The following is a 25,133-nucleotide window of genomic DNA, read 5'->3' on the forward strand; positions in this document are numbered from 1 at the left end:
TTTTATTTTTTTACGACGTATACTGCAGTTTTTGGGGGGAGACCCTCAGCCTTGGACTACCTCTTCCCATAAAGCTGGGGTTACAAGCCTGTGATTCTAATATCTCCTGACTCTCAACCATCACTTCTTCAGTCTCGTAGAAAGAAACACTGAGTTTGATGAAAAGAACTGGGTTTGAGTCTTTAAGACAACTCCTTTACTTGTTAGTGGCTAACTAGTTAGTGTTTGTATAAAATGGACACCCCAGACCTGTGGAAAGAAATCAAATAAAATCCAGGTTTGATGGGACACACTTGTGATTTTGGCACTTGGGTATCTGTGTCTGGAGGATGGAGAGTTTGAGGCCGGTCCAGATTTACCTTCTCTTAGAAATAAACAAAATCAAGAGATGCAAAACATAAGTCATCCTTTATTGATCTTTTTTCCTAAATGAATCGAATAATCAGCAGAAACATGAAGCCATTAACATACTACTCTACTTGTCAAAATCCGGATCTCATGTCTCAAAGATGAAACATGGGAAATATATTTTACCAAATTGCACTAAGTTATGCATGCTATATAAGCCATAGAGTTTGTTTTATTTTTGCATGAGTACTTATTCTCTTAGGCACATTTTCTATCATGAACCCATTTTTCCTTCTCTAACCATAAAAATACCATTCAAAATGATTCTTTTTTATACCAGGTTTGCATGTGAAAAGCATAAGGAAATACATTGTTCATCTAGGTAGAATATTTCATCGCATTGATCTTATTGACAACAGCATTTCTTATGATGATAGAAATTTTATTCTATATTATTTGGAGGTATATGTGCACACATAACCTCAAGTTGAAGCTGTGGTAGGTTTTGTAGAGAAGTCCAGTTATATAAATTTCATTTTCTTCGGAGAGTTGGGTCAAAAAGTTTTTTTTAATAATCTAAGGTTTAAAAGATTAGACAGCTGCTAAACTTTAGATTTTAGGTAATTCTTCAAAAATATTGTTTCCCAGCTTATATAGTATGGTCCGGGGAACATGGAACCTTGTTCACTAATCTGTCAACAGACTATGTATCTTTACTATATTACTCATGATACTGGAAGTAATAATTAACTTGGCAGGACTTTCTGAGTTTGAGAATAGATTTTAATTAAATGATTACCTTGTGATGCTACTATTGCTTACCCATATTATTTTCATCAAAAGATTTTATATTGTGGTCCTATAAAAATTAAATATTATATCATATGTTAGTTTTTATCTTCATAAACTCTGCACTGTATATAGTTTACACAGGGACTCTGTTATCCATCCAATCTCTGTCATCCATTTAATCCATCTGCCTTCCTATCTAATCACTAACTAGATAGAAGGCATTCTGTAAAACAATTATCACTATGATCTTCTTTGCTCTCATGGGAAATGGAATATTTTATCATAAAGTTCCTTGCAAGAAATGTTAAGAGGATCATTAAGTTTTAAAAAACACAGTTTTATTTTAAAATAAGAATTGTTTCCATTTGTTTTGTCCATTTGCTCACGTCCCCCTTTCTTCTTTTCTGTCTTCCACTGGTCCATCAGAGTACTCCATTTCTCTAAATATAGAAGCTTCACACTAGCAGTCTTATAAATATATTTTCCCAGTCTCCTATGTTGAATACTTGCTCCCCTGATAGTGTGATGTTTTGAGAGTTATAATAATATTTAGGAGGTGATGAATAACAGAAGAAGGTTACTTAGGTGTGTGTGGGGGTAGGGGTACATTTGAAGTTATACCCAGAGATTTCCAATTCCTTCGTCATTACACTGCTGCTTCTTGTCTGCAGCCACCCTACCTCCTTGAGATTCTGCCAGAGAACATGAGGGCCAAATCACCATGAACTTTGCACCAGGAAGTTGTTCTCTAAGAAACTTTGTTAACCGTGGAGAAGTAACTAAGTCTCTAGATCATAACATCATAGTTGCTTTATCCAAAAACAAAGTTTGTAAAGATGCAATTAGATTAAATTTAAACAAACAGATCACAAATATTCTGGCCATATTCATCTCTGATACTCTCAAAAACTTACTGAAGACTCAAAAAACTTGGGTGAATGCAAAGAGTATTAATGTTTGCCCTAAGAAATTCAAAATGGGAGAACTTAAGGATCTAAGTCATTTTGAAAACAAAATAATAAACTTAACATGTTTCATAAATGGTATATTTCTATAAAATTAACTACACACTTTCAAAGCAAAATAAAAAACAGTGAGGAGTAATATTGTATTCTAGTTATTAAAATCTCTTTAACGTCTGCCTTAATGGAATGGAGCTAGATTCTCATATCTGCTCCAGCATTCAATCTGTTGCAATATGGTGTTTTCATTGAATTATAAGAAGAAAATCCATCCCCACACAAATATGTAGTTTGGAAAACACATGGAGATTTTAATAACTGTTCCAGATAATTGTGGATATTTTTCTTTGATGCTACACTGAAATCTCTACCAGTGGCAGTTTATTAAAAGCTAGTTGCAATGTGGAATTTCAACCTACGTCAATACGTTTTTTGTATCCTGCTACATTCAATCTGTTGGTCTCTCTTGCACATTGAGTAGTTCTTTTGACAATTTATAATTTTATAGCAAGCATCATGCATTTAAAAATATTGGCTTTCTGGGATATACAGATAGTTTAAATTTCATTGTATGATATAGAAAAACTGCTCAGTAATAGCAACAGCCACGCAGACAATGTATGTAACATTTGTAAGTGTCAGTCATACACAGGGGCAGGGTGAAGATTTCCCCAAATTCTGATCCATGACAGAAAACCCACTGATGCCTATTTGTGAAACGTTGAAGTTCTGTGTTGGATTTTGGATAAAGAATTTGCTAAATATTTAAAGAATATCCATAATTCACTTGTTAGCTGTTCTTTCCAGAAAGGTGGTTACTCTGGCATATAACTAAAGCAAATGCATGTTTGATAAGCTCCAAAATGTGGCACAAATCATTTGCTATACCATCCATTTCATTTCAGAAAACATTAAAAGTATGACAAAGTAGGGCTGAGATCCCAGAAAGTAATTTTTGTCTCGTCATAGAAATGAATTCTTCTTAACCCCAAGATTGTTTAGTCAAAAATACTATGATTTTAGTATAGATTGATGTCTCTGTCTTGATTGGTAATAATGCAAGTTCAAGGTGCCAAAAAACCCTGATGTCCTCTGAATTATCATTTCTCTGTGCAGGTACATTCTTTGTGTTTCTCAATGTGTCCAGATCTCTGCTTTTTATGACACCAGTCAGATTGGATTACAGACAACTAAATAGCCCCAGTTTAACTTAATCACTTCTTTAAAGACCCACTTTTCAAATGCCATCATATTTTTCTAATGTACCCAGGTATTTTAAAAGAAAACCAGCTTGTAAGAGTGAACCTGAAAGGATTGTTTTCATTCATAATTAAATAATGGAACAAATTTTTTTCACAAAAGATTAACATAATGGGTATTAAAGGATATACATATATATGCGTATATACAGTTTTTACAAAGAATAGTGTTTACTGTGAAGTAATAAAAATCTTATTTTTTGTGTTTTCTTTGCATCTTTATTGGTATAAACAGTTTGATTTGAGCAAGATGTTAGGTGTTAGAGAGTTCGAAATCAAAAGAGAAAAAAACATATAAACATACATATGTGTGCATATGTAAAGGCATATTTTTTAGTTTATCTAATTTACTGGCATCCAAGTCTCCTGATTCAGTGGGATATTAGGCTCTATTTCCAGATGGGCATTGTATGCAATAATTGTAAGTATAAGGTTTGGCATAAGAGCTGACATTAATGCTCACATCTGTAATCCTAGCCACTCAGGAAGCTGAGATATGAGGATCACAGTTCAAAGCCAGTCAGCCAGAAACATCTGCAAGACTTTTATCTCCAATTAACCATACAAAGCTCAAAGTGGAGCTATGGTTCAAGTGGTAAACTATTAGCCTTGAGCAAAATTGCTTAGGTATAGCACTCAGGCCAGATTTCAAGGCCTATGCCCAGCAAAAGCAAATTAAATTTGAAAAAGATTAAAAAGAATTCCACTTATATGCCACTCTCACAATATATGAAAAGTTTTGAACGATGATGATGGTGGCCTTATTAGAATCATTTTGCAAGAGAGACATAGTACAGGGTAAATATTTGTCCAACTTTATTTCTAGTGCTTTAATTCATGCCAGGTCCATTGTTTTATATCAATCTAAAATAAAGGTCATGTGAAATTCTCTCAACCATCCTTTCATCAGTACTTTTCATTTACCTAAGCATTTCATTCAGTAAAAAGCCCTTCAGCTCCATGTGGTATTAGTGTAATCCTGGCATTCTGCAAGTAAAGTCAGGGGATGGAGAATTTATAGCCAGCTTGTTACTACAAAATGAAACTATCTAAAAACTACCAAAAAAAAAAGAATGCCATTTACCTATCCATTATCTCCTAATCTCCTTATCAATCTGTTTATCTGTCAACAAACCCAGTTGTATACCAATTGAGTACTCAATAGGAAACTAAAAACTAGAAACTGAAAACTTCGAAACATTACTTCTGATGAAGATCACTTTTGGTCTCGAACCTCTATATTTGTGAGATTGTGTGTGTGTGTGTGTGTGTGTGTGTGTGTGTGTGTGTGTGTGCAAATACCATGGCACCTCTGCATTAGCTTACTTGCATAGTGTTGCTCTCCACTTGAACTGTACCTACAGTCCAGCTTTTTGCTAGTTAATTGGAAGTGAATTCTCTAGAAATCTTCTGCCTAGGCTCACTTGGAACTATGATTCTCAACATTTCAGCCTCCTGATTACCTACGGTTTGAGGTATTAGCTATCAATACTCAGTTACTACATTTTAGTAAAGCTTTTAATAGGACAGGTATTATTGCATACGGATTGGTAAGACTAACAAATCTCATTTTCTGTCAGATTTTTGATCTTAGGAAAGAAAATGAGATTTTTTTTTGCTATCTTGCCCCTGCAATCAGACCAAAAATATACTTTAGTTTTACATATTTCTTTTATAACTGCATTCGTATTTTGCTCAGTTCACATTTTGAGTGTTCCTTGCTCCTTTTGTCAGGGACCTGATACTTGGCGTCCATGGGTATTCAGTTACAAAGTAGTGTACTCAAGATGCTCTTTGTTTCATCTGAGTAATTTGAAATCTCCCTGAATAAGTTAGCTCTATTATTTGAGTTTATGGAAGTCAATATCTCATGTTAGAGAAATGTTAGAAAATGAAGGCATACCCTCTGCCAGCAACTGAATTTGATTTGATGAGCTCTTAATATGTGCCAAGTATACTACCCGGTGCATTTAATTTTGATGAGTAATGCACACAGAAGATTGAACTTTGTAGACTGTATTGTTTAAGAAACAAGTATGAGCAATGCTGCATTTTCAGGTGTTTTCAGCCAAAAACAGAAGTTCATTTGATCTTACTTCCCATTTCCTCTAAACTGTATTTTTAACTGCATTTTAAAAAATCATTTTTCCAGCCAGGTAAAACTCTACAATACTCACAAGACTGTCATAATATCATGCTTCTGAGCTATCAGAGAGCTACTTGCTGGCTTGCTATAAAATTTTTGAAACATATATAAGTGGATATGCATGAGTATGCATCTGAAACCAGGTACTTTTATAGATTCTGAAGCATAGATAATTTGCTGTAAAGTATACTATGATTTTTTTTTCACTAAAGCAGACTGTATCTTCTTTAGCGTTTCCTTGCCTAAAACAAACTTAAGGATAACTTGGTTCATGTGAAAACGACTTGGATTAATGTCACTGTTTTATTAACCTGCTATTTCCTAGGATTATGTGATCCTAAGAGTAACTGTGTTTTCTTTACTTGATCTTTGGGAGGCATTTTCATATCTATCCTATAGCTTTAATTTTGTGATAGAATTTGTCTCCTAAACCTGTTAAGGATGGAGGAACTGAGGGAAGGATATTTATATTATTTAGATTTTTCTCTAGTAGCAAAACCTGGCTAGCACATAAAGATATTTTAGAAGCCGTGCAGTATGGTATGATGGCCTTTTGCTTCCTACACCATCCAAAGCCATGACAGGGTACTTTACCTAGCTCAAACCTATCAAAGACAAGTTATTGTCCGATTCTAAATGAGGACAATATATAGGACCTCAGTTGTTTTTTTTTTACTCTTGAAATTCTGAATACATGTCATGTTTGTTCAGCATTTTTCTTAAGATGTTCTGTTGTGAACTAGAGTTCCACATAAGCATATTTGGAGAGTATCTCCTAGTCCTTCTGAATAATAGCTGAGAATATTGAAAATAACTTGTGTGCTCCTCCCGCCTTTTCTGTCCCTTCCCTGTCACTCTCCCAGGTGCCTAAGTATGTGTCTGCTCTAAAGTCCTGCATTTTTATCAGCTCAAGTGTATAGACCAAAAATATATTTTGTCAGAATCCTTGGGCCTATCTTTATTACCAAATGCTTCTGATTCAAGAATTATAATATATCCATCCACTGGTTGAGTGCTCATAAAAACATTGCTAGCATTTCATTTAAGAATACTAAACTTGCTAATCTTCTCCAACTGGGAACCAGCTCATAAAACACAACCAAAAAGCCATGAATAGTGACAGAGGCTTGTGTTTTAGCAATCTCTGTTTATCACTTCATTCTAAGATATGATCATTGTATATCCAGAACTTAGATATTTCTTGAGAAGATAGAAAGTTTGAGATGCTCTTTCATGTTTCCTGGATAGAATAACATCAAACCAAGTTCTGATCCCCGAACTACCCCCATGTTCAGTTAAGGCAGCAGACCACCGTAGTTGACTTGGTCTTGATCCTCATCTTATTCTAGTGGAAAAGTAGAAGAGTTCAGTCTCATCCTCACTTGAGTCATAATTTCATGTGAGTGACATGTGCAGAGAATAATTTATGTTCATTTGACCCTATAGTTTTAGGATAACTTTAGAACCTGAAGGATACAGTTTGAAAAAAGATAGAAACATTCATAATAATAAATATGCAGAATCAAGAGAGTGATACAGATTTTCATTCTGATCCTGAGAACAGTAAAACTGGCATCTTATAATTCAGCTATTATTCATCCATTATATGCCATTCTGTCTGACTTTGAGTACATACATGGGGAATGTTTGCATTTACTATAGATCAGGTTTCCAGGTTACTGGCTTGCCCTTAAAAATATATATATTATTTTCTTTCTCCTTTAAATCCTTGGTTTGCCATTACAATGACAACTATCCTTTACTTGCTTTCCTTTAACATTCACATATCTTCACAAATATTTACTGAACTTCTAACTATGTGACACACACATCACTAGGAAGAGGGAATACAAAGGAGAATGATATGCTAATGCATCTTCTCAAGACTTCTATAGTGCAAACTTGTCATTTAATTTGAGGTATTATGCAAATATAGGGAAGATGATGAGGGTATATTGAGTGTTATTCATGATTTGGCTCAATTATGTAACAGCACTGCTACAATTCCTTGAATTAAAGACTTAATGTGAGAGACGGTGAGAGGCCTTGTTGCTCTCATTGTTGCCCACAATAGTTCATATTTCTTAACCCCTGAAGTAGTAGTCTCAAACACATTTTGACAATCCAGACCAATCTATTTTAAAAAGCATTCTAAAAGACAGCAAATGATTGATGCATATAGTAACAAAAGCAATACATAATTATTCTACTTCCCCTAAAATGTTCATTCCTGTTAACCTTCAATAACACAATATCTATCAAAGGAGGAAGCAGATCCATCTTGTTTATCCTTCATTTTCCAGTCCTAACGAAAGGACTATACAAAAGATCATGAACTGCTCTCTACCTGTTTCTTGATAGAACCGAAGAAATCCCCCTTCTACTACTGTACAGCCAACTCAAGGAGTCTTACTGATCCAGGTGGATTTGCATGTGACTCTTGTCTTGCCCAATTAGTGGAAGCAGATTTAGAAGGGATAATGCCCAGACTCCCTGATAAGGCCCATCGTATATGTGTTCTGTGTACCTGGAAGTATCCGCAGCTCAAACTGAGCAAGTTCTGAAATACATATGAAAAACAATTGTGAAACAGCAGCTTCTGTTGACAAACCTCAAAAAGTGTCAGACATGGAATTTTATGTTCCTTTGCCCAATCTACCATGGATAGTTTTATTTTTTTCACTTTCACTATCTTTTCCTCATAATGTTAAGGTTATTTTTTTTAAAGACAACAACAAAAAACTATGGACATGTATAGGAATGTGTGAACATCTCTGTGTGTGTGTGTGTGTGTGTGTGTGTGTGTGTGTGTGTGTGTGTGTAAGAGAGAGAGAGAGAGAGAGAGAGAGAGAGAGAGAGAGAGAGAGAGAGAGAGAGAGAGAGGCTACTACAAATAGTAGTATAATTGAATGGACATATAAACTCTCTTTCAATACCGAGGTGAGCTAAAAATTGACTTCTGGGACAAAAAAGAGGATGATGGCAATATTTACTGTGTTTTTCAATTCTTTTCTTTCCTGAGTGCTATATGTTTAAAAAGTATTTTTGAATTGAGTCCTGGAGAATTTTCTTGCACTTAGAGTACAAACAGGGCAATCAAGGTGTTTTCACGTGCTTTTATAGGGTTGTGTATGTTGTAAGGCGCAAATGGTTTTACTTATGACACTTAATTCTTGCCACTCCCAGTTTAAAATTTCTTTTAAATAAATGGATTGTCTCAGATTCTATAGTCAATTGTTCAGGATGAATGTTTCATCCCCCAAATATAAGGCAAAGTAACTGTAGCTTAAACAAGTTAGGTCCTCTTGTTTGTATCATTAAAGCTGAATCTTAGCTTTGTGACCTATTATTTCAAAAATACCTATGCTTATTAATTAATTAATTTGTTTTTGAAAATACCAGAGCTTGACATCAGCCTCATAAGGTCTTGCTTAGCTTTTCCACTCCTAAGTAGCACCATTTCGTTTAGGCTAAACTTTCAGTTCTGCTTTTCTGGCATTTCACTGGATTTCAGGGTTACAGCTATGACTCACCATGCCCAATTTATCTATACTTGTTTTCGTTCTTTTCCCATACTCATTTTTAAAAGCAAAGGTTCTGAAAGCTGAGATTCTAGTACAATTTACAAATCAAAGGTTATTGATTATTGGAAAGAAAATAGTGCACAAATAAAATTCTAACGAATGAGACTGAGGCACACCCGGTGGCTCACACCTGTAATCCTAACTACTCAGGAGGCTAAGATCTGAGGATCACAGTTCAAAGCCAGCCAAGGCACTAAAGACCTAAAGACCATGAGATTCTTATCTCCAATTAACCACTAGAAAACTGGAAGTGGCCCTGTGGCTCAAGGGGTAAGGGTTAGCCTTGAGCTGAAGAGCTCAGGGACAATGTCCAGGCCGAGTCCAAGTCCCATGACTGACCAAAAAAAAAATGTATGGGCAAATGTAGCACATGCAAATGTTTTCTCTATCTGCACAATGCCTTGAAATGTGAACGGAAGCCTCCATTGAATTATATATTATTCAACTTTTCTCTTTTTTAATAAAAATGCTAATGAAAATGTTAAAATGCACATAAATTAAAATGATCATAATTTGGGATTAATATCACATTAATGAATTATAATCTCACATTCATTAAGATAAAGTGGCATTTCAATATTTGTTCTTGTTCATAAACTTAATACAATAAATGAAAAGGGTACATTTCAAGATTCAATAAATATTTGATGTAATCTTCTGCATTCACTTTTTAAAAAATATTCAAAAGTAAAGAGTAGATCTAGATGCATTTGGATTCTTTGTTGTCATTTTGTCTTTTTTTATAATCCTTTCTCTTTGTTTACTGAAGCACTAAATATAATTCAAATTGGAGGAGAAAACAATAGAGATTCTTCTGAATAAAAGGGATCCCAAGAGAACATAATGTTTGAATTTCTAGGAGTTTCTTTCCACAAGATAGTTCTACTTTTTTTTCTTTCCTTGAGGGATAAATATTTAAGCAGGGAATAGAGGTATATTGACAGCTAAATAACTGAGTTAAAATCATAATGCACACTTGAACTACCCGTTGCAATTGCAATTCAATAGAACCCAAACATTTTATATTCTTATCTCATTTATTTTAAGTGAGAGCCATAACATAGCATTCTTCCTTATAAAACTAGGGACTATGTTTATCACTGATCTTGACCACACATCTTAGAAAGAATGTTGCCAGATACACTACTCTAATAAATATTTGTTCAATAAATATTTTTGCTGTCGCTTAAGATGGAGTTGATACTAGCTGAAAAGTTATCATTTTCCAGAGATTTCAAATTTTGCAAAATTTGCTCCCATATTTTGGTCTCGGTACTTTTTCATTATTTTGATACTAAGTTGACTTACCATATATCAGCATATTCTTAAGAATGTTTCAGCTTCTTCCTCTCCTCCTCCTCCCTCCTCCTCCTCCTCCTCCTGCTCCTCCTCCTCCTCCTTCTTCTTTTTCTTCTTCTTCTCCTCCTCCTCCTCCCTATTCTTTTCTTCATATATTTTTATTGTAATTAATAGAAGGATTGCATTACTTCACATACATTGATACCCTTTCTCATGTCTTGGTCCCCATTTCCCTCCCCCACCCCCCACCCCTCATCTTGTTTTCCCCCCTTCCCTATCCTATTTCAAATAACCAAATATGCATATATACAACATATCAGATAACAAGGTGAAATACTGTACCAATATTAGATAACCAAGGGACAGCAAAAGAGATGAGAAATAACATAGTACATTAAGTACAACAATCACTCATTATATGGCTTTATTCTTAATCTCAATGTATTTTATTTTTAGGAATGATTTCGATAAAACATTATAGACGACTTTGTACATCTATGCTTAAATAAAACATGATACATTGTGGAAAGAAACGATTTGATGCTTAAACAGGAAGCAGATAAACAATAACTTTGAAGATTTCTCCGTAATTAATTGATGCTACTTTTTTTTTTATTTTAGCTACACACAGATCTGGATCCCGGAAGTAAAAAAATCAAGTACATCCTATCAGGTGATGGAGCTGGGACAATCTTTCAAATAAATGATGCAACTGGAGATATCCATGCTATCAAAAGACTTGATAGAGAGGAAAAGGCTGAGTACACTTTAACAGCTCAGGCTGTGGACTGGGAGACGAATAAACCCCTTGAGCCACCTTCTGAATTTATTATTAAAGTTCAAGACATCAACGACAATGCACCAGAGTTTCTTAATGGACCATACCATGCCACTGTGCCAGAGATGTCCATATTAGGTATGTTTTCCCAATTGCATGGAATTGTTAAGAATCATCTTTGCAATAACTAGTTCATGGCTTTGGGAATGGGGAATATGATATGTGGTTGAATAAAAGCTTTCCCTTTTTCTTTTTCTTTTTTTTTATACTGTCTTATCTCACATTTGCATTTCCAAATCCTCCTTTTTGGCTTATGTTCCACAGCTCAATAGCTTTAGTCCCTTAGTAATAGGACCTGACAGAGAAGCAGTTTTTATTAAAATGTCTTTCCTTCCATGACAATACTTCAATAGGCAGAATTTGTATTCCTCTCATAGGCTTGTACTTTCAGTATTGTTACTGAGACGGAATTATCAAGATTTGTTCCAACATGCCAAGCTAATCCTATTGATATTTGCTTCATGTTTAATTATTTGTTTGTATATATTCATGCAGATGTGGTGCATAGAGAGAAATGGGAAATTATTCAGGTCTGCAGTCAGTCAGATGCTGGCTTGAGCTGGTAAGGTTGAGTTTGCAGTGGATTCTACAGTATGCGGCCAAATTAGAACATTTTTTCAGAGCTGATAACTACTAAACCTAATCCCACTTCCTTTTCTTTCTTCTTTTCTGATTGTGGAGCTTGAACTCTGGGCGTGGGCACTGTCCCTGAACCTCTTTGTGCTCAAGGCTAGTGATCTAACACTTGAGGGACACTGCCACTTCCCTTGTTTAATTGGAGATGAAAGTTTCATGAGGACTTTTCTGCGTGGACTGTCTTCAAACCACTATTCTCAGACCTCAGCCTCCTGAGTGGCTAGGATTATAGGCATGAGCCATCAGAACCCACCTAGGAATCTGCGTTTCTATCATGTTTGCAGATTGATAAAAGAACTCAGAAAAGGGATCTCACAGTGAGAAATACTGCTTCCAAGTTTACTTGATCTCTTAGTTCTATCCCTTTCCACCTCAACAGGTTTGAACTACAATTTCCAGCTAACACATCCACTGAGAGTCACTCCTGAGATGATTGCTTATCTCTGAAGTAACTGAATAATTTATTTATTTATTTATTATTATTATTTTTGCCAGTCCTGAGCTTGAGTAAGGGCCTGAGCACTGTCCTTGGACTTTCTCAAGCTACAGCTGTACTGCTTGAGCCTCAGTGCCACTTCCAGCTTTTTTCTATGTATGTCATACGGAGGACTCAAACCTGGGTCTTTGTGCGTGCTAGGCAAGCCCTCTACCATTAGGCCATATTCCTAGCCCCCCCTTTTTATTTTAATTTTACTATAAAGGTGATACACAGAGGGGTTACAGTTAAGTAAGTCAGGTAATGAGCACATTTCTTTTTGAAGTGTTAACCAACGCCCCATTTCTAACTGAATAATTATTGAGGTTCTACTAAATTTGTTTTTTGGTTCTGGTTTTGCTATTCAGGCAAATTAGACAACAAAGATATACTTGGTATCTTTCTGTTTTCCTCGTTCTTTCTTTCTCTTTCTTTGTTTCTTTCTTTGTTTCTTTCTCTCTTTCTTTCTCTTTTTCTGTATTGGTCCTGAGGCTTTGAACTCAGGGCCTGGTCAGTGTCCCTGAGCATCTTCTCTTGCGTCTAACATTCTACCAATTGCTCCACAGCCTCACTTCCGGCCTTTTTTGATTGGTGTTTAGGGATCAGGGACCATGATCCTCAAATCTCAGCCTCCTGAGTATCTAGGATTCTAGGCTTGAGCCACCAGTACTGGACATGGATGGCATTCTTGTTTGTTGGAATCTCTTTAACCTAGAAATCACATAGAAAGTGAAAACTCCATACTCAAAGACAAATCTGTTGTGTTTCCTGAGGCAAACCAATACTAATCCTAGTTACTGACTCCAGTGATCTCTGAACCTGGCACCTCACTCACTCTCATGATTACACTTTGGTCATCAGTTTCGAATAGCTCCCATTGCGTAACCACAGCAGCCTAAAAGATGGCATACTAAAGTCTATTCTTGTTATTTTCTCAATGAATTCATGTATGTATGTATGATGGGGAAAGAGTTTCTTTATAGTCTATATGTGTTTGTTTGACTGAGAGTAAATATTCTAGGCTTCTAAACCTGGGGAAGATATTTGTTGCCTTGGCTTTTTTTTATATCTTTTTCTTACCAACTCATAATATGACTCTGGTAGGCACATCCAGTGAAGCAGCAGCAAACTCAGATGTGATTTTAGCTGCTTATATCTTACCTATATATTTCTCCTGCCAGAACTCCACTTTATTTACCTCTTGTGTTAGGAATTCTATTTTTTCTTCTTCTTAGGGAAACTGAATTGCTCCTCTATGGCTGAGTGAAATGACACTTTTCTAGAGAGACTTTTATGATTTCTTAGCAGGAAACTATCTCTCCACTTTTGGCAATATCATGAGAAAAGAAGCACACAAAATAAGCAAAATCATCTCCATCTTTGTTCTTTAGATTCTAACACTCAAAAAATAAAAAAGAACTGAGGAACACTGTATACTCTTTCCCCTCTCTTTTTCTTTCTTTCTTTGTCTCTTTCATCAGCTCATTTAAGTCAGAGAATTTGTGATTTTCTTCTTTTTACCTACATTTTGATATGATCCTAAAGAATTATTGACACCCTTAGTGCATGTAGCAAACTATATGAATTAGTAATTAATGAGGAACAGTGAAATTTCTATTTTGCCTCATTATAATGATATTGCTCCATCTTTATAGCAAGTGTCTGGTAAATATGTCAGAGACACCTTTTGCTATTTATTCTAATAAATGCGTGATAAATACATTGGAAAAGAAAGCCTCAGGTACTTCTACAAATGTCAAACCATTCCAGTTAGGAAAAAGCTTTTAAAACATATTGGTAGTTTCAAGTATAATTGTGTGTGTCTGCCTGTAAATATATATATACATACATATATATATATATTTACGTTTATGTATAGATGCACATGGATCTCCCTCTCCCTCTCTCTCTCTCTCTCTCTCTCTCTCTCTCTCTCTCTCTCTCTCTCTCTCTCTCTCTCTCTCTAAGTATGTGTGTATGTACATATAAATATGTTTAAACCTTAGGTAGTGACCTTTTTTCCAAGAGTCAAAGATTGTATTGAAATCACAGTGTGGCCTTGAATCCTCATTTCATTCCTTATGACCCGCTTGAATGTAAAGTTTGGAGACGTTATATTAGTGCCTCATTTCCTTAGCTATTATGTAGAGACAATAACTCCCACCTTCCTATTACTGTGTGAACACTGCATGATAAAATCCAAGTGGAAGGATAGCAGGAAGGCTGTGAAGTTAGCATACCTTCCATGCTTGGTTGTTGTTTCTGCTTTAAAAATTATTTGATTAATCTGTTCCCCCCTCCACCTTTGTGCTTTGAGCTGCATATTGATATCTGGATATCTGGCTTCTGCTTGACTCCAGCATCTTATGTTGAAGGAGGCAAGGCAGATGTGTTATTTTATTGTCAAATATGGATTATTCCCTTCATTTTCCATGAAGGTGAATATCAGGATGAAGGTCAGCTACTATCTCCTGTCTCACCCTATTACAACTACACTTTCTCAGCCTGTCTCCTCTCTCACCCTTTTCCTCCTTTTTACTTTTCTTCCTTTGCTATTGCAAAAATATCAGCATCTGCACCTGTATGCCCCAAGGAATGGCAGTAAGGACTGGGAGATTTCTTTGTGCAGAAAGTGAGAAATAAAATTTCTAATTGAGAAATTTGCCAGTATTAAATTAAAATGAACGTGATGTTCAAGAATTATATGCCAGTTGTCAAGCTGTCACGACAAAAACACCTATATATATTTGCCCAAATGGCAGGCAAATTAATTTAGGAAGCTGGGGATGCAGTTCTTGTATATTCGACTGTGAACTTCAGAACTTGATGAAAATTTACTTTTAGAGCAACACTGCATAAAGACAGGTGTGTGTGCTTCTCTGGTTTTGTCAAAGCATATCAACTTAGCAATGTTGACTTTTCTTTTCTTTCAGGGAAATTTACATTTTTTTATTTATTTGCTTGTTTGTTTGTTTGTTTGTTTGTTTTTACCAGTTGAGCTCAGGGCCTGAGCACTGTCCTTGGGCTTTCTCAAGGCTAAAACTCTATCTCTTGGAGCCACAGCACCACTTCTGCCTTTTTCTATGTATGTGGTACCAAGGAATTGAACCCAGGGCTTCATGCTTGCTAGACAAGCACTGTACTACTAGACCACATTTCCAGCCCCTGCCTATATTTATTGTTCCAAGGTCATTTAATTATGTACGCTAATGATAATTTATATTTATATGCAGTATATTTTTATACTTTTTGGCTAAACCTGGGTCCAGATAAAATAATCTGTATGATTTAGGAGCTTATGTTCAGATTAGAAGTTAGATTCAACTCTGAAATTCACTTTTGTAAGTGAAAAACTCCATTTCAGTATTACTTAATTTGCATAGTGAATGTAACTATCTCTAACTATACATCTGCTTTGAAAAATTCAATGATCGATCATGTTTCACAACTCTTTGACAAAACATTAGCTTCTTTACAGCCATTTCATTGTGATTTTCTTTTATGCAGCCTGACTCAATAATTGCCTAAATGACAAGTACACTATGGTCACTGAAAACCTGCTCAGTAAAATATAAATTTCCTTCCCAATTTTACAGCCTGGGAAAAACATTAGTTTATGAAAACTGGCATTATTAGTGCAGATAGGTGTAGAGATGACACAAAAAACAGTACTTCAGCTCTTAGGCATAATTTTGTTTCACATAGTTATAGAAAACAAGACCCTTGTCTTAGTCTTCATGGATATTCTGGATTTTTGCAGTGATTATCAATATGTATGAAGAGATTACTATAGAGCAGAACCTGTGTTAAATGCTTCTACCAGCCACAAAAATGTCTATGATATTAGGAGCAATAATAGTGATAGCAACCGTACTAGTATGACTCATAGTTTTCATTAATAGAATGAAGACAATATCAGCTTATATAAAGCTACATATTAAATGGAAAGGCTGGGATTAAAGTTCAGACATAAGACTCTACCTCCCTTGGGTTTAGCCATTTTGCTTTACTGATCTTTGACATCTCTAGAGAATTTTGTTTCTATGAGTGCCATGAGAATGATCCATATTCATCCTTGGTAATACCTTTCAAGGTGGGAAAGCATTTGAGGTCAGCATCTTTTGCAAATTTTTAATTGAAAAACTGAGAAGAAAAGTTGCAAAAAGAAATTTGAGTGAGATACACAATTTTTAAGATAGAAATGGAAGCCTCTTAATAATTCAGGAACAATAGATCACATAGAAATTCAACTAACAATAAAAATTAATTAAGAATCTTGTGGTGAATGGCTAGAGATGAGGAACTGTTGATGTATTAAGGATAAAGACAAAAGAGCAGTTTGAATTGACTCTGGGTTTTTCTGGTGGTGAGTGCAAAAGAAGAATATGGTTTTCTTCAAAGAAAATATTGATTGAAATATCAGTAGATGGTCAGGAAATGACTTAGTAAATAAATACATTTAAAAAAAAAAACAGCAGATCTTATTGTTATCTGAAGTCTAATCCCCAGTAAGTAATGAAATCAGTATACAATGTGCAAGTAAATTTAACTATTCTTGAACAATGACTCAGGCAAAAGATAACGTGATATGTAGTAAATAATGCAGACACTTTCTAGTGGAAAAAAGTGTGCCTATGTGCTCTAATCATTTGGTCTGCTCTTAACATTGATATGATGGCTGATCTTGGTAAATGTGTCGTTTTATAGTAGTAAACATCTTCCAATTTTCTTTTCCAAGGAAGCTTATATAAAATGTACACAACCTATGTGGGGGTTTGTTATCTTGAATTTACATTTAAATTTTATTTTAGAGAAAAATGTCAAGCATTGTCTATGAACCTTCCCTAAAACATGGCAGAATAAGGTATTGACATCTGCCAACCTCCTATCCCATCCTCAAATACTCACCTCCACCATGCATAACTTTCTGCATAATACAACCATTAAAAAAATCAAGGTAATGTTCACACACCATTGCTTAAAATACATAGGCTTCAGTCAATGTTTCCAAGTATTCTAGTACTCTCTTTCTATGGTTAAAAATAAAAGGTCCTATTCAGAAACACACATCTGTGGGTTCCTTCTAGATAGAATTAATTTTCAATCTTTTATTTTCTATGATGACTTAAATAATTATGGAACAATTAGTCCCTAGCATTCTTTAGTGTGGTATTACCTGATATTTGTTTAAGAGAAGATTCAGAATACTTGTTTTTTGTTGTTGTTGTTTCTGTTGTTATTGTTATTGTGTGCTTTGTTTTTGTTTTTTTTGTTGTTGTTGGGGCTTGAACTCTGGGTCTGGGCGCTCTCCCTGAGCTCTTCAGCTCAAGGCTATTACTCTATTACTTGAGACACAGCCCCACTTCTGATTTTCTAGTGGTTAATTGGAAAGAAGTGTCTCAAGAACATTAGTGCCTGGGCTGGCTTTGAACATCGATCCTTATATCTCAGCCTCCTGAGTAGCTAGGATTATAGGTGTGAGCCATTGGTGCCTGTCTTAGAATATGTTTTTGACAAATCTGATTATTAGAAATAATAGATCACTGGCGTATGTTGTAGAGAAGTTTTCTGTATTTCACTGTCTCACTAACTTTGAGCACCTAATTAAGGAAGCATCTCTCATGATATTCTTGTTTGAGCCCCCAGGAATACCATATTTGATCACCAAACTATGAACATCAAATTTTAATATGCATTGAAGTTCCTTGGCTAGGTTATTAGTGGGGAGGTGACAAATATTTATTGCATAATTCTGTCATTCCACATAATTTTCCATAGATATTCTGGCTCTATCGTCATTTTTACATTGTATTCTGTCCAATAGGCCCAACGGAGAACTTGTGTTTCATTTTGTACTTTCTCTAGATTGGTCTAAGAATTAGTCATGTACAGAGAAATTCACTGTTGCTTATACATCAGAGTCTAGGTGTTGGTTCGTTCTTCAAGAAGTCACTCTACAAGTGAAACAGGGCACAGATATCTATTTCTACACAATTGGAAGGTGTTTGTTAAAAATTTCTTCTCCACTCACGACCTTACACACTCACTTGTCTTGGAAAGAAGAACTTCATACGTGGAATTAGATAAGCCCATGTAGTATTGTATTAGAATGGCCTTTAAATCTGATAAGCAGTCTGATCAAAAGACCTTCTAAAGGAAATGCCTCACACAGGCCACAAGAGGTGAAAACAGAGATTGGAATTGTGTGATCAGAAGGCAAAGGGTTCCAGAATTTTCCTGTCGCTACAAAGGGCATGGGAAGGTTCTTCAGAAAGAACACGATCCTACCAAAATAGTGATTTGGGTTTCTGGAACAGTGCGAAGATCCATTGGTATTGCTTTAAACAATCCAGGATTTGAGAATGTGCCATGCAACCACTGGAACTTAATGTCCTCTCTATCTCCTGGAAACTGTGGGTCTGCTTCTAGAACTCCAACTGCGAAGCACACGTTTTTTCTTTCTGCATTTTATGTTCAGCGTGCCTGTTAGTTGGATCACACCTCAGCCTTGTCACAATTTATCTCCATTTTTTTTCCTGCGCACAGTACCGGATTGTCCCATGCTGATGTATATCTGCTAATCCCCTCTTCTCCCACCTCACTCACCTTTGGAATATAGAAGATGGGTTCCTACCTCCTACGGTCACATCTAATAACTTTCAGATTGAACAGTACAGGCCAGAGACAGACTGTCAGGAAAGAGATACAAAAAAAATCATGCAACACTGTCTATACTTATTAAATTATTATCATATAGTAGATGTGTAGCAGCATGTTCTAATTGGTCTTCAAAATAGATAAGATAGGTTCAATTAAAAATATGTCGTATGAGTTAGATAAATGCCAAATTAAGGTCAAACTTGTCTTCTTCATCATCCTTAAAAATGCAGTATGTCATTATTTGATTAATTTGTGTTATATGTACTTAGGGATACTTGAACATTTATGTGATAACAGAAACCACTTTTTAAAGATGTCATCCTGCAGACATACAGGATTTTCCTCTGCAAGAGCCCTAGAAACACTCACTTAGCAAGAATACATTTTTGTTTCTGTGCAAGTCTACATTGGTTTAGCATGCAGTTACATAGTGAAATTTGCAAATTCTAGAAAGTGAATTGCAAAGCATGATAACTACAGCTTACATGGATTAGCTTGTTATTCTCATTGCCACATTCATATTTCAGCCACAAATAAGGACTATGCCCAAAATATTAATTAAAGGGTGTCATTCTCATATTCTTTATTATTAAAGAAACAATGTGTGTCACAAAAGCTTAAAAGATCAAAGAATGTTACCACTGACAAACTGTCTTAAACCTAACACACTCCCTTTTCATAATTTAGAGGTTATGGCTGACTTTTTTTCCCCTCTGGGCTAGATTTTAAAAGAATTTAGTCAGATTTCTCTATTTTTAAAGGAGAAATGCAAAGTGAGAAAAGGGAATAAAACATATCTTGATGGATTTGATTATATTTTTTGTCTGGTTTGATTCAGAGTGACGAACAAGATTGAAATTCTTTAGGAAAACATGGGTGGGAAATCATGAGGATTGAAATAAACACTCTCGAAAGAAATCCAGCTGTTATACCTGATATGAATGCCAATAGCAGCTGTAGTTTCTAAACTTCAGATAGGGTGAGGATTTTGTTATTTATTGTGCCTAGAGAAACTAAAACTCCACTAGGGTTATGGAGCTAGTGGTACAATACATATGCATAAATGTACATAGATATGCTGAATTTATTTCCTTACAATGAAGTCCAGTGGATTTTGGTTGTTCTCAAAGTTTCCCCAAATAGTTCATGGCTTAAAAATCATTGTAGCTTCCAAATGTGACAACTGGTGACATCTCCTAGTGTGATTCCTAAAAGGCATAAAATCCTGCAAGAGGCATTGTTATTTCCATTATGTACTGAGAGCAACCTGGGTAATAATAATGGGAAAACAAACAAGGCTCATAATCATAACTTTGGTAAGAGGATAGTTCCCTCCATTGTTACGCTTAACATTATTCTTCTGAGCTACCTCGCTTATAAGATTATATTTTATTAATGAATGTCTTGGTAGCACAAAAATATAATTCATCCATTTTGTTGTTCCTAATAGATGTCTACTTTCAAAATCCATGACTTGGCATTGATCAAGTAATATACCCAATCTCTTCAATTTTACACTTCTTTTCCTCCAAATCAAACCTCATTAAATATAGAAATAAAATACCATAGGTAGAACTGTGCAAAAAAGTTCATTAGGAATTTTATGGAAATATTGCCATTAGTCACTTTGAAAATGATTCAAATTTCAGAATTGTTTATTATAACTTCATATACATCCTTATTTTGGATTTCATTTCCAACCTAAGGTAATCTCAGTGGTCTTTTATGTAGCAATTGCTTCCTGAAATCCTCAATAATTAATAGCTAATAAAATTTCATCTGGTCTCAATCACCAGAAAATATGATGGAATTCTTTATATTATTTTGCATGTGGTAATACTGTTATCATTTTTCCTCATTTGTAATAATTAGTACACATCTAGGACTCTCTTAGAAGAGGATTAGAATAGCTCAAAACCTAGGTACATAAGATTATATAGGATGAGATTAAATGAAAGAATCTCTAGAATATGGAAACAAGAGCTTTATCTTGGGTGATTCTTGTTCTCAATGTACTATATTATTTCTCTTCCCTTTTTTGCCCTTTGGTTAATCTTATATTGTTACTGTATCTGACTTTATAACCTGGTATATTGTGTATACATTTATTTGAGTATTTGAAATAGGAAGGGAAGGGGGGAAAACAACATGATTGGGAGGGGGTGGGGGAAGGGGTATCAATGTGTGAGAAGTAATGTACCTATTACCTGGAAAATGTAAATGTAACCCCTCTATATATTATTCTGACAATAAAAAATAATATTACATAACATATTTTACAAGTTATATATAAATGCTAACTATGTGAGATTTGAGCATTCGGAAAATAGATTTAACACTCTGCCTATGACCTAACAGTAGCCAATGAGTCATGTCGTTTGGAATTTGATTTGTTGTCTCAGCTTCCTTCACAAACCTATTTCTCATCCCCTCAGGTACCTCTTAATTTGCATTAGTCTTTCAGAAGATTAAAACTATTTTAAAATATTCACTCAGTGTTAATCAAATCTATGTGAAGAGACAACCACAATAGAGCTCAATCTGAGCATCTTACCTGACCAATCCATCTGTGTATCTCTTAAACAATAATTTGCAAGCCACTTCTCACCAGTAGCCAATACTTAAGTCCTCTTGGTTTTTCTTTCAATTTTCTTCTCCCTTGTAGCTCTGTGGTTGCAATTTTTATGGAATTATCTTAAACTAAATTAGATTTTGTTACTGTTGACTATTTCCCTTGGACATATATTTTCTATTCAGTCACATAACTACATACATTGAGTTATATCTCCGAAAATGGTACCTGTTTTCTTACCTTTGCAGAAATTATTTTCTGGACAATCCCTCTAGAGAGTCTTACACTGAGCATCTCAGGAAAATAACACAACTTTGTGTGTGTGTGTGTGTGCACAAACACCAGTCCTGAGGCTTGAACTCAGTGCCAGCATACTGTCCTTGAGCATTTTTGTTCAACTCTGACACTCTACCTCTTGAGACACAGCACTCCTTTTTTCTTTTTTGATAGCCAGATGGTGATGATAAGAGTCTCACAGACTTTCCTGCCTATGCTTGCTTTAAACTACGATCCTCAGATCCCAGCCTCCTGAGCAGCTAGCATGACAGGCATAAGCCACTGGAGCTTGTCAAAAATTTATTTGATAAATTTTTGGGTACTTGAAATACTAAGACGTGTTTTCAAATCAGTAAATCTGTACTTATCAAAAAGAAAACCAAAACACTCAAGGTAAGTTTTGCATTATAGATGGAAGTTTGGAAACCCAGGTGGTATTTTGCCCAGTAATCCCAGCTATTTATTAATTCTTTGACTTCAGGTCCAAATAATTATTTTAATATTCAACATGTTTATCGACTCAAGAGACAAAATGAGACTGTTCTGTCTAGAAATAGGTGAATCAGCATCCATACCTAGAGTATTATGATGTGGGTTTTCTCTCTGTGTTGAATTTATCACATAATCATTTTGATTAAAAAAAAGCTGAGTTAAAAGGAATTGAGAGCAAAAGCTTACATTGTTCAGCTTTACCCACATTTACCATCAGAAATGAATCATTGGCATGTCAGGTCAAGAGCAAAACATGTGTCTGTGAAATTCAAGACTGGGCTGAGAATGGATCTGGCACCCCTTTGCTCATATATTTGTGAGTGTTGGCATGCTTTCTGCAGAACCTTGGTCTTACTGTAGAGGGCAAGTTTATGTCCTAGAATAGATATGCACAACTGTATTATTTCTTTATGGTTGATATTTCTGGAATAATAATTATAGGTAATGATTCTAGAGACATTGCTGTAATGTTGAATCTAAATGCTTTTCTTCTTTGGTGATCAGTAATCATAGTTTTATAGTTTGGTGATGTAATTTTCCCATTCTCTGCACCAGTAACTTCATGTAATGATAATTAGACATCCTGATAATGTTAGACCTCATTACATAGCACTCATGTGAAATCTGTAGGCTCAGATACAATGCCTATCCTATTAAAATGAAGTTTTCTGCCTTGAATGGTCTCAGAGTGCTTGCAGTCACTAAAGTTACACTCATGCCACTCTCAGAAAATGACTTTACTGATGTGCTTTTTGTCAGAGAAGTTGACACAAGACGTCCTTATAATCATATCATGTCACACGTCATTCTAGTCTACCATAGGAAGCTTTTCAAATGGTATGAATGATCTGAGATTAGAAAATACATTGAGGCTGGTGAGGGTTTCTCCAAATAAAATTAAACATTTTCACAAATACATATTGAAATGCCTATACATTAGTATTACTGATTACTGATGTTACTAGTGTAAAATGAGCCCAGTGAATAATTATCTTATTACCAAATAGAAATTAATACTTTTTTCAATTTTATATAATATTATTTACCCTTATCCAATATCTTATCCTAGCAATCATACAGCAGAAATAAGGTATATTTCTCCAGCCCTCTATGGGAAATTGTCCCTCCCTTCCTTCCTTCCTTCGTTCCTTCCTTCCTTCCTTCCCTCCCTCCCTTCCTCCTTCCCTCCCTCCCTCTTCCTTCCTTCGTTCCTTCCTTCGTTCCTTCCTTCGTTCCTTTCTTCCTTCTTTTCCATCCTTCTCTTTCTCCCTTTGTCCTCCCTTGCTTCATCCTTACGGTCTACACTCCTCTTGTTGTACCTTTGACTTTTAATAAATACAATACAATTTATTATTTTAATCCATATCCCTTAAAGTTTTTGACAGAAAAAATCAATTCAATTGGGTTCTAATTCCCCTTGGCAAATCTTCATCTTTTTTGCAAATCTATCTACCTACCTACTAATCTCTAAATTCATCTTTCCTTATATATTTCTTCATATGTGTAGTGTTGTGTCCGGTGTGTGTGTGTGTGTGTGTGTGTGTGTGTGTGTGTGTGTGTGTGTGTGTGTGTGTGTGTGCGTGCGTGTATGCTACTTCTCACTTTCCCTAACTACAATATGCTCCAGGTTCATCTCATATATTGATGAACACAATTTAAGAATTAGCCAATTTCCTCAGGTATTTGTGTTCTTTTCATGGGAGCATGATGTTAAAAGTCAGAAATCAAGATCAGAGTGCTGGGCATGCATTTTCCTTCTGGATATTATTTTCCCAAATAGACTGAGGAAGGACAGACACATTTTATTATAGATATCTATAATATCTATGCTCGGTCTTTCTAGTTACAGTATGCATGTGAGAAAATGCAACGAAGATCACTTTGTGTGTGTGTGTGTGTGTGTGTGTGTGTGTATGTGTGTGTGTGCATGTGTGCATGCGTGCAATCACCTGTATTAGGGTTTGAACTCTAGGACATCGACTCAGGGCCTAGGCAATGTCCTTGAACTGTTTCAACCAAGGCTAACAGTCTACCATTTGAACCATGCCTCTACTTTTGGCTTTTTGAGTAGTTTATTAGAGATAAGAATGTCACAGACTTTATACCCCTGTGGTGAACCAGCTCTTCACGGGGTCCAGTAAACATCCAACAAGCTTCTGCCTTTATCTTGCCATATGAATATTTTTATATATCTTCATCTCCCTTTTGATAATAGGAGAGTCCAATGGTTGGTTTACACTGGGTGGTTTGCTCTAGGACATGACTAAACAATATCCAATTTAAATCATGAAGAGAGAGAGAGAGCAGTCTTTGAAACAGAAACCTTCCACAAAAATGCACAAAAAGAGATATGGACTTGGAGACTATTATATATAGCCATCATTTTTCATGCTATATATTAGACAAATAGAATAAAAGTAGGCTTCACAAAAGTGACAAGACATAGAATGGGCAACAGCAAGAAGGAAGCAGAGAATTGTGAAACTACTTGACCGATTTCTTTTTAACCTCTCCTTCTAAAACCCTGCTGAGCTCCAGGACAATCCCCATCTCTGGTTTCCATGATACCTTCATCTATCTACAAATGACAGCTCAAGAAAGGGAGGAGACATTTTATTCTTTCAAAACAAAAGTCCCCCCCCCCAAATTCAACATAGACGAGTGATGAATGTTGGCTATGTCAATGAAAATGAGTGATCTAAAGGAATTGTAAATGGACTGTTAGGAGATTTAGAGTATTTGATCTTAATAAATGTGTCAAAAATATTGGGAGGGGAGAAAATGAAATGTGTGC

General features: G+C 35.4%; 1 protein-coding gene across 3 annotated transcripts in view; it reads left to right on the forward strand.

Moving 5' to 3' along the window:
• Cdh8 (cadherin 8) overlaps nucleotides 1-25,133 on the forward strand; it is a 299,684-nt gene that overhangs the window by 79,021 nt on the left and 195,530 nt on the right. For all 3 annotated transcript variants that reach the window (XM_090357535.1, XM_090357534.1, XM_090357533.1), the window contains exon 3: nucleotides 11,012-11,306. In XM_090357535.1, the coding sequence (XP_090213661.1) occupies nucleotides 11,012-11,306 (295 nt within the window). The remainder of the gene's footprint in view (nucleotides 1-11,011; nucleotides 11,307-25,133) is intronic.

Source organism: Megascapheus bottae, chromosome 24 (assembly GCF_031878675.1).
Source record: "Megascapheus bottae isolate mThoBot1 chromosome 24, mThoBot2.hap1, whole genome shotgun sequence".
Taxonomy (NCBI): Eukaryota; Metazoa; Chordata; class Mammalia; order Rodentia; family Geomyidae; genus Megascapheus; species Megascapheus bottae.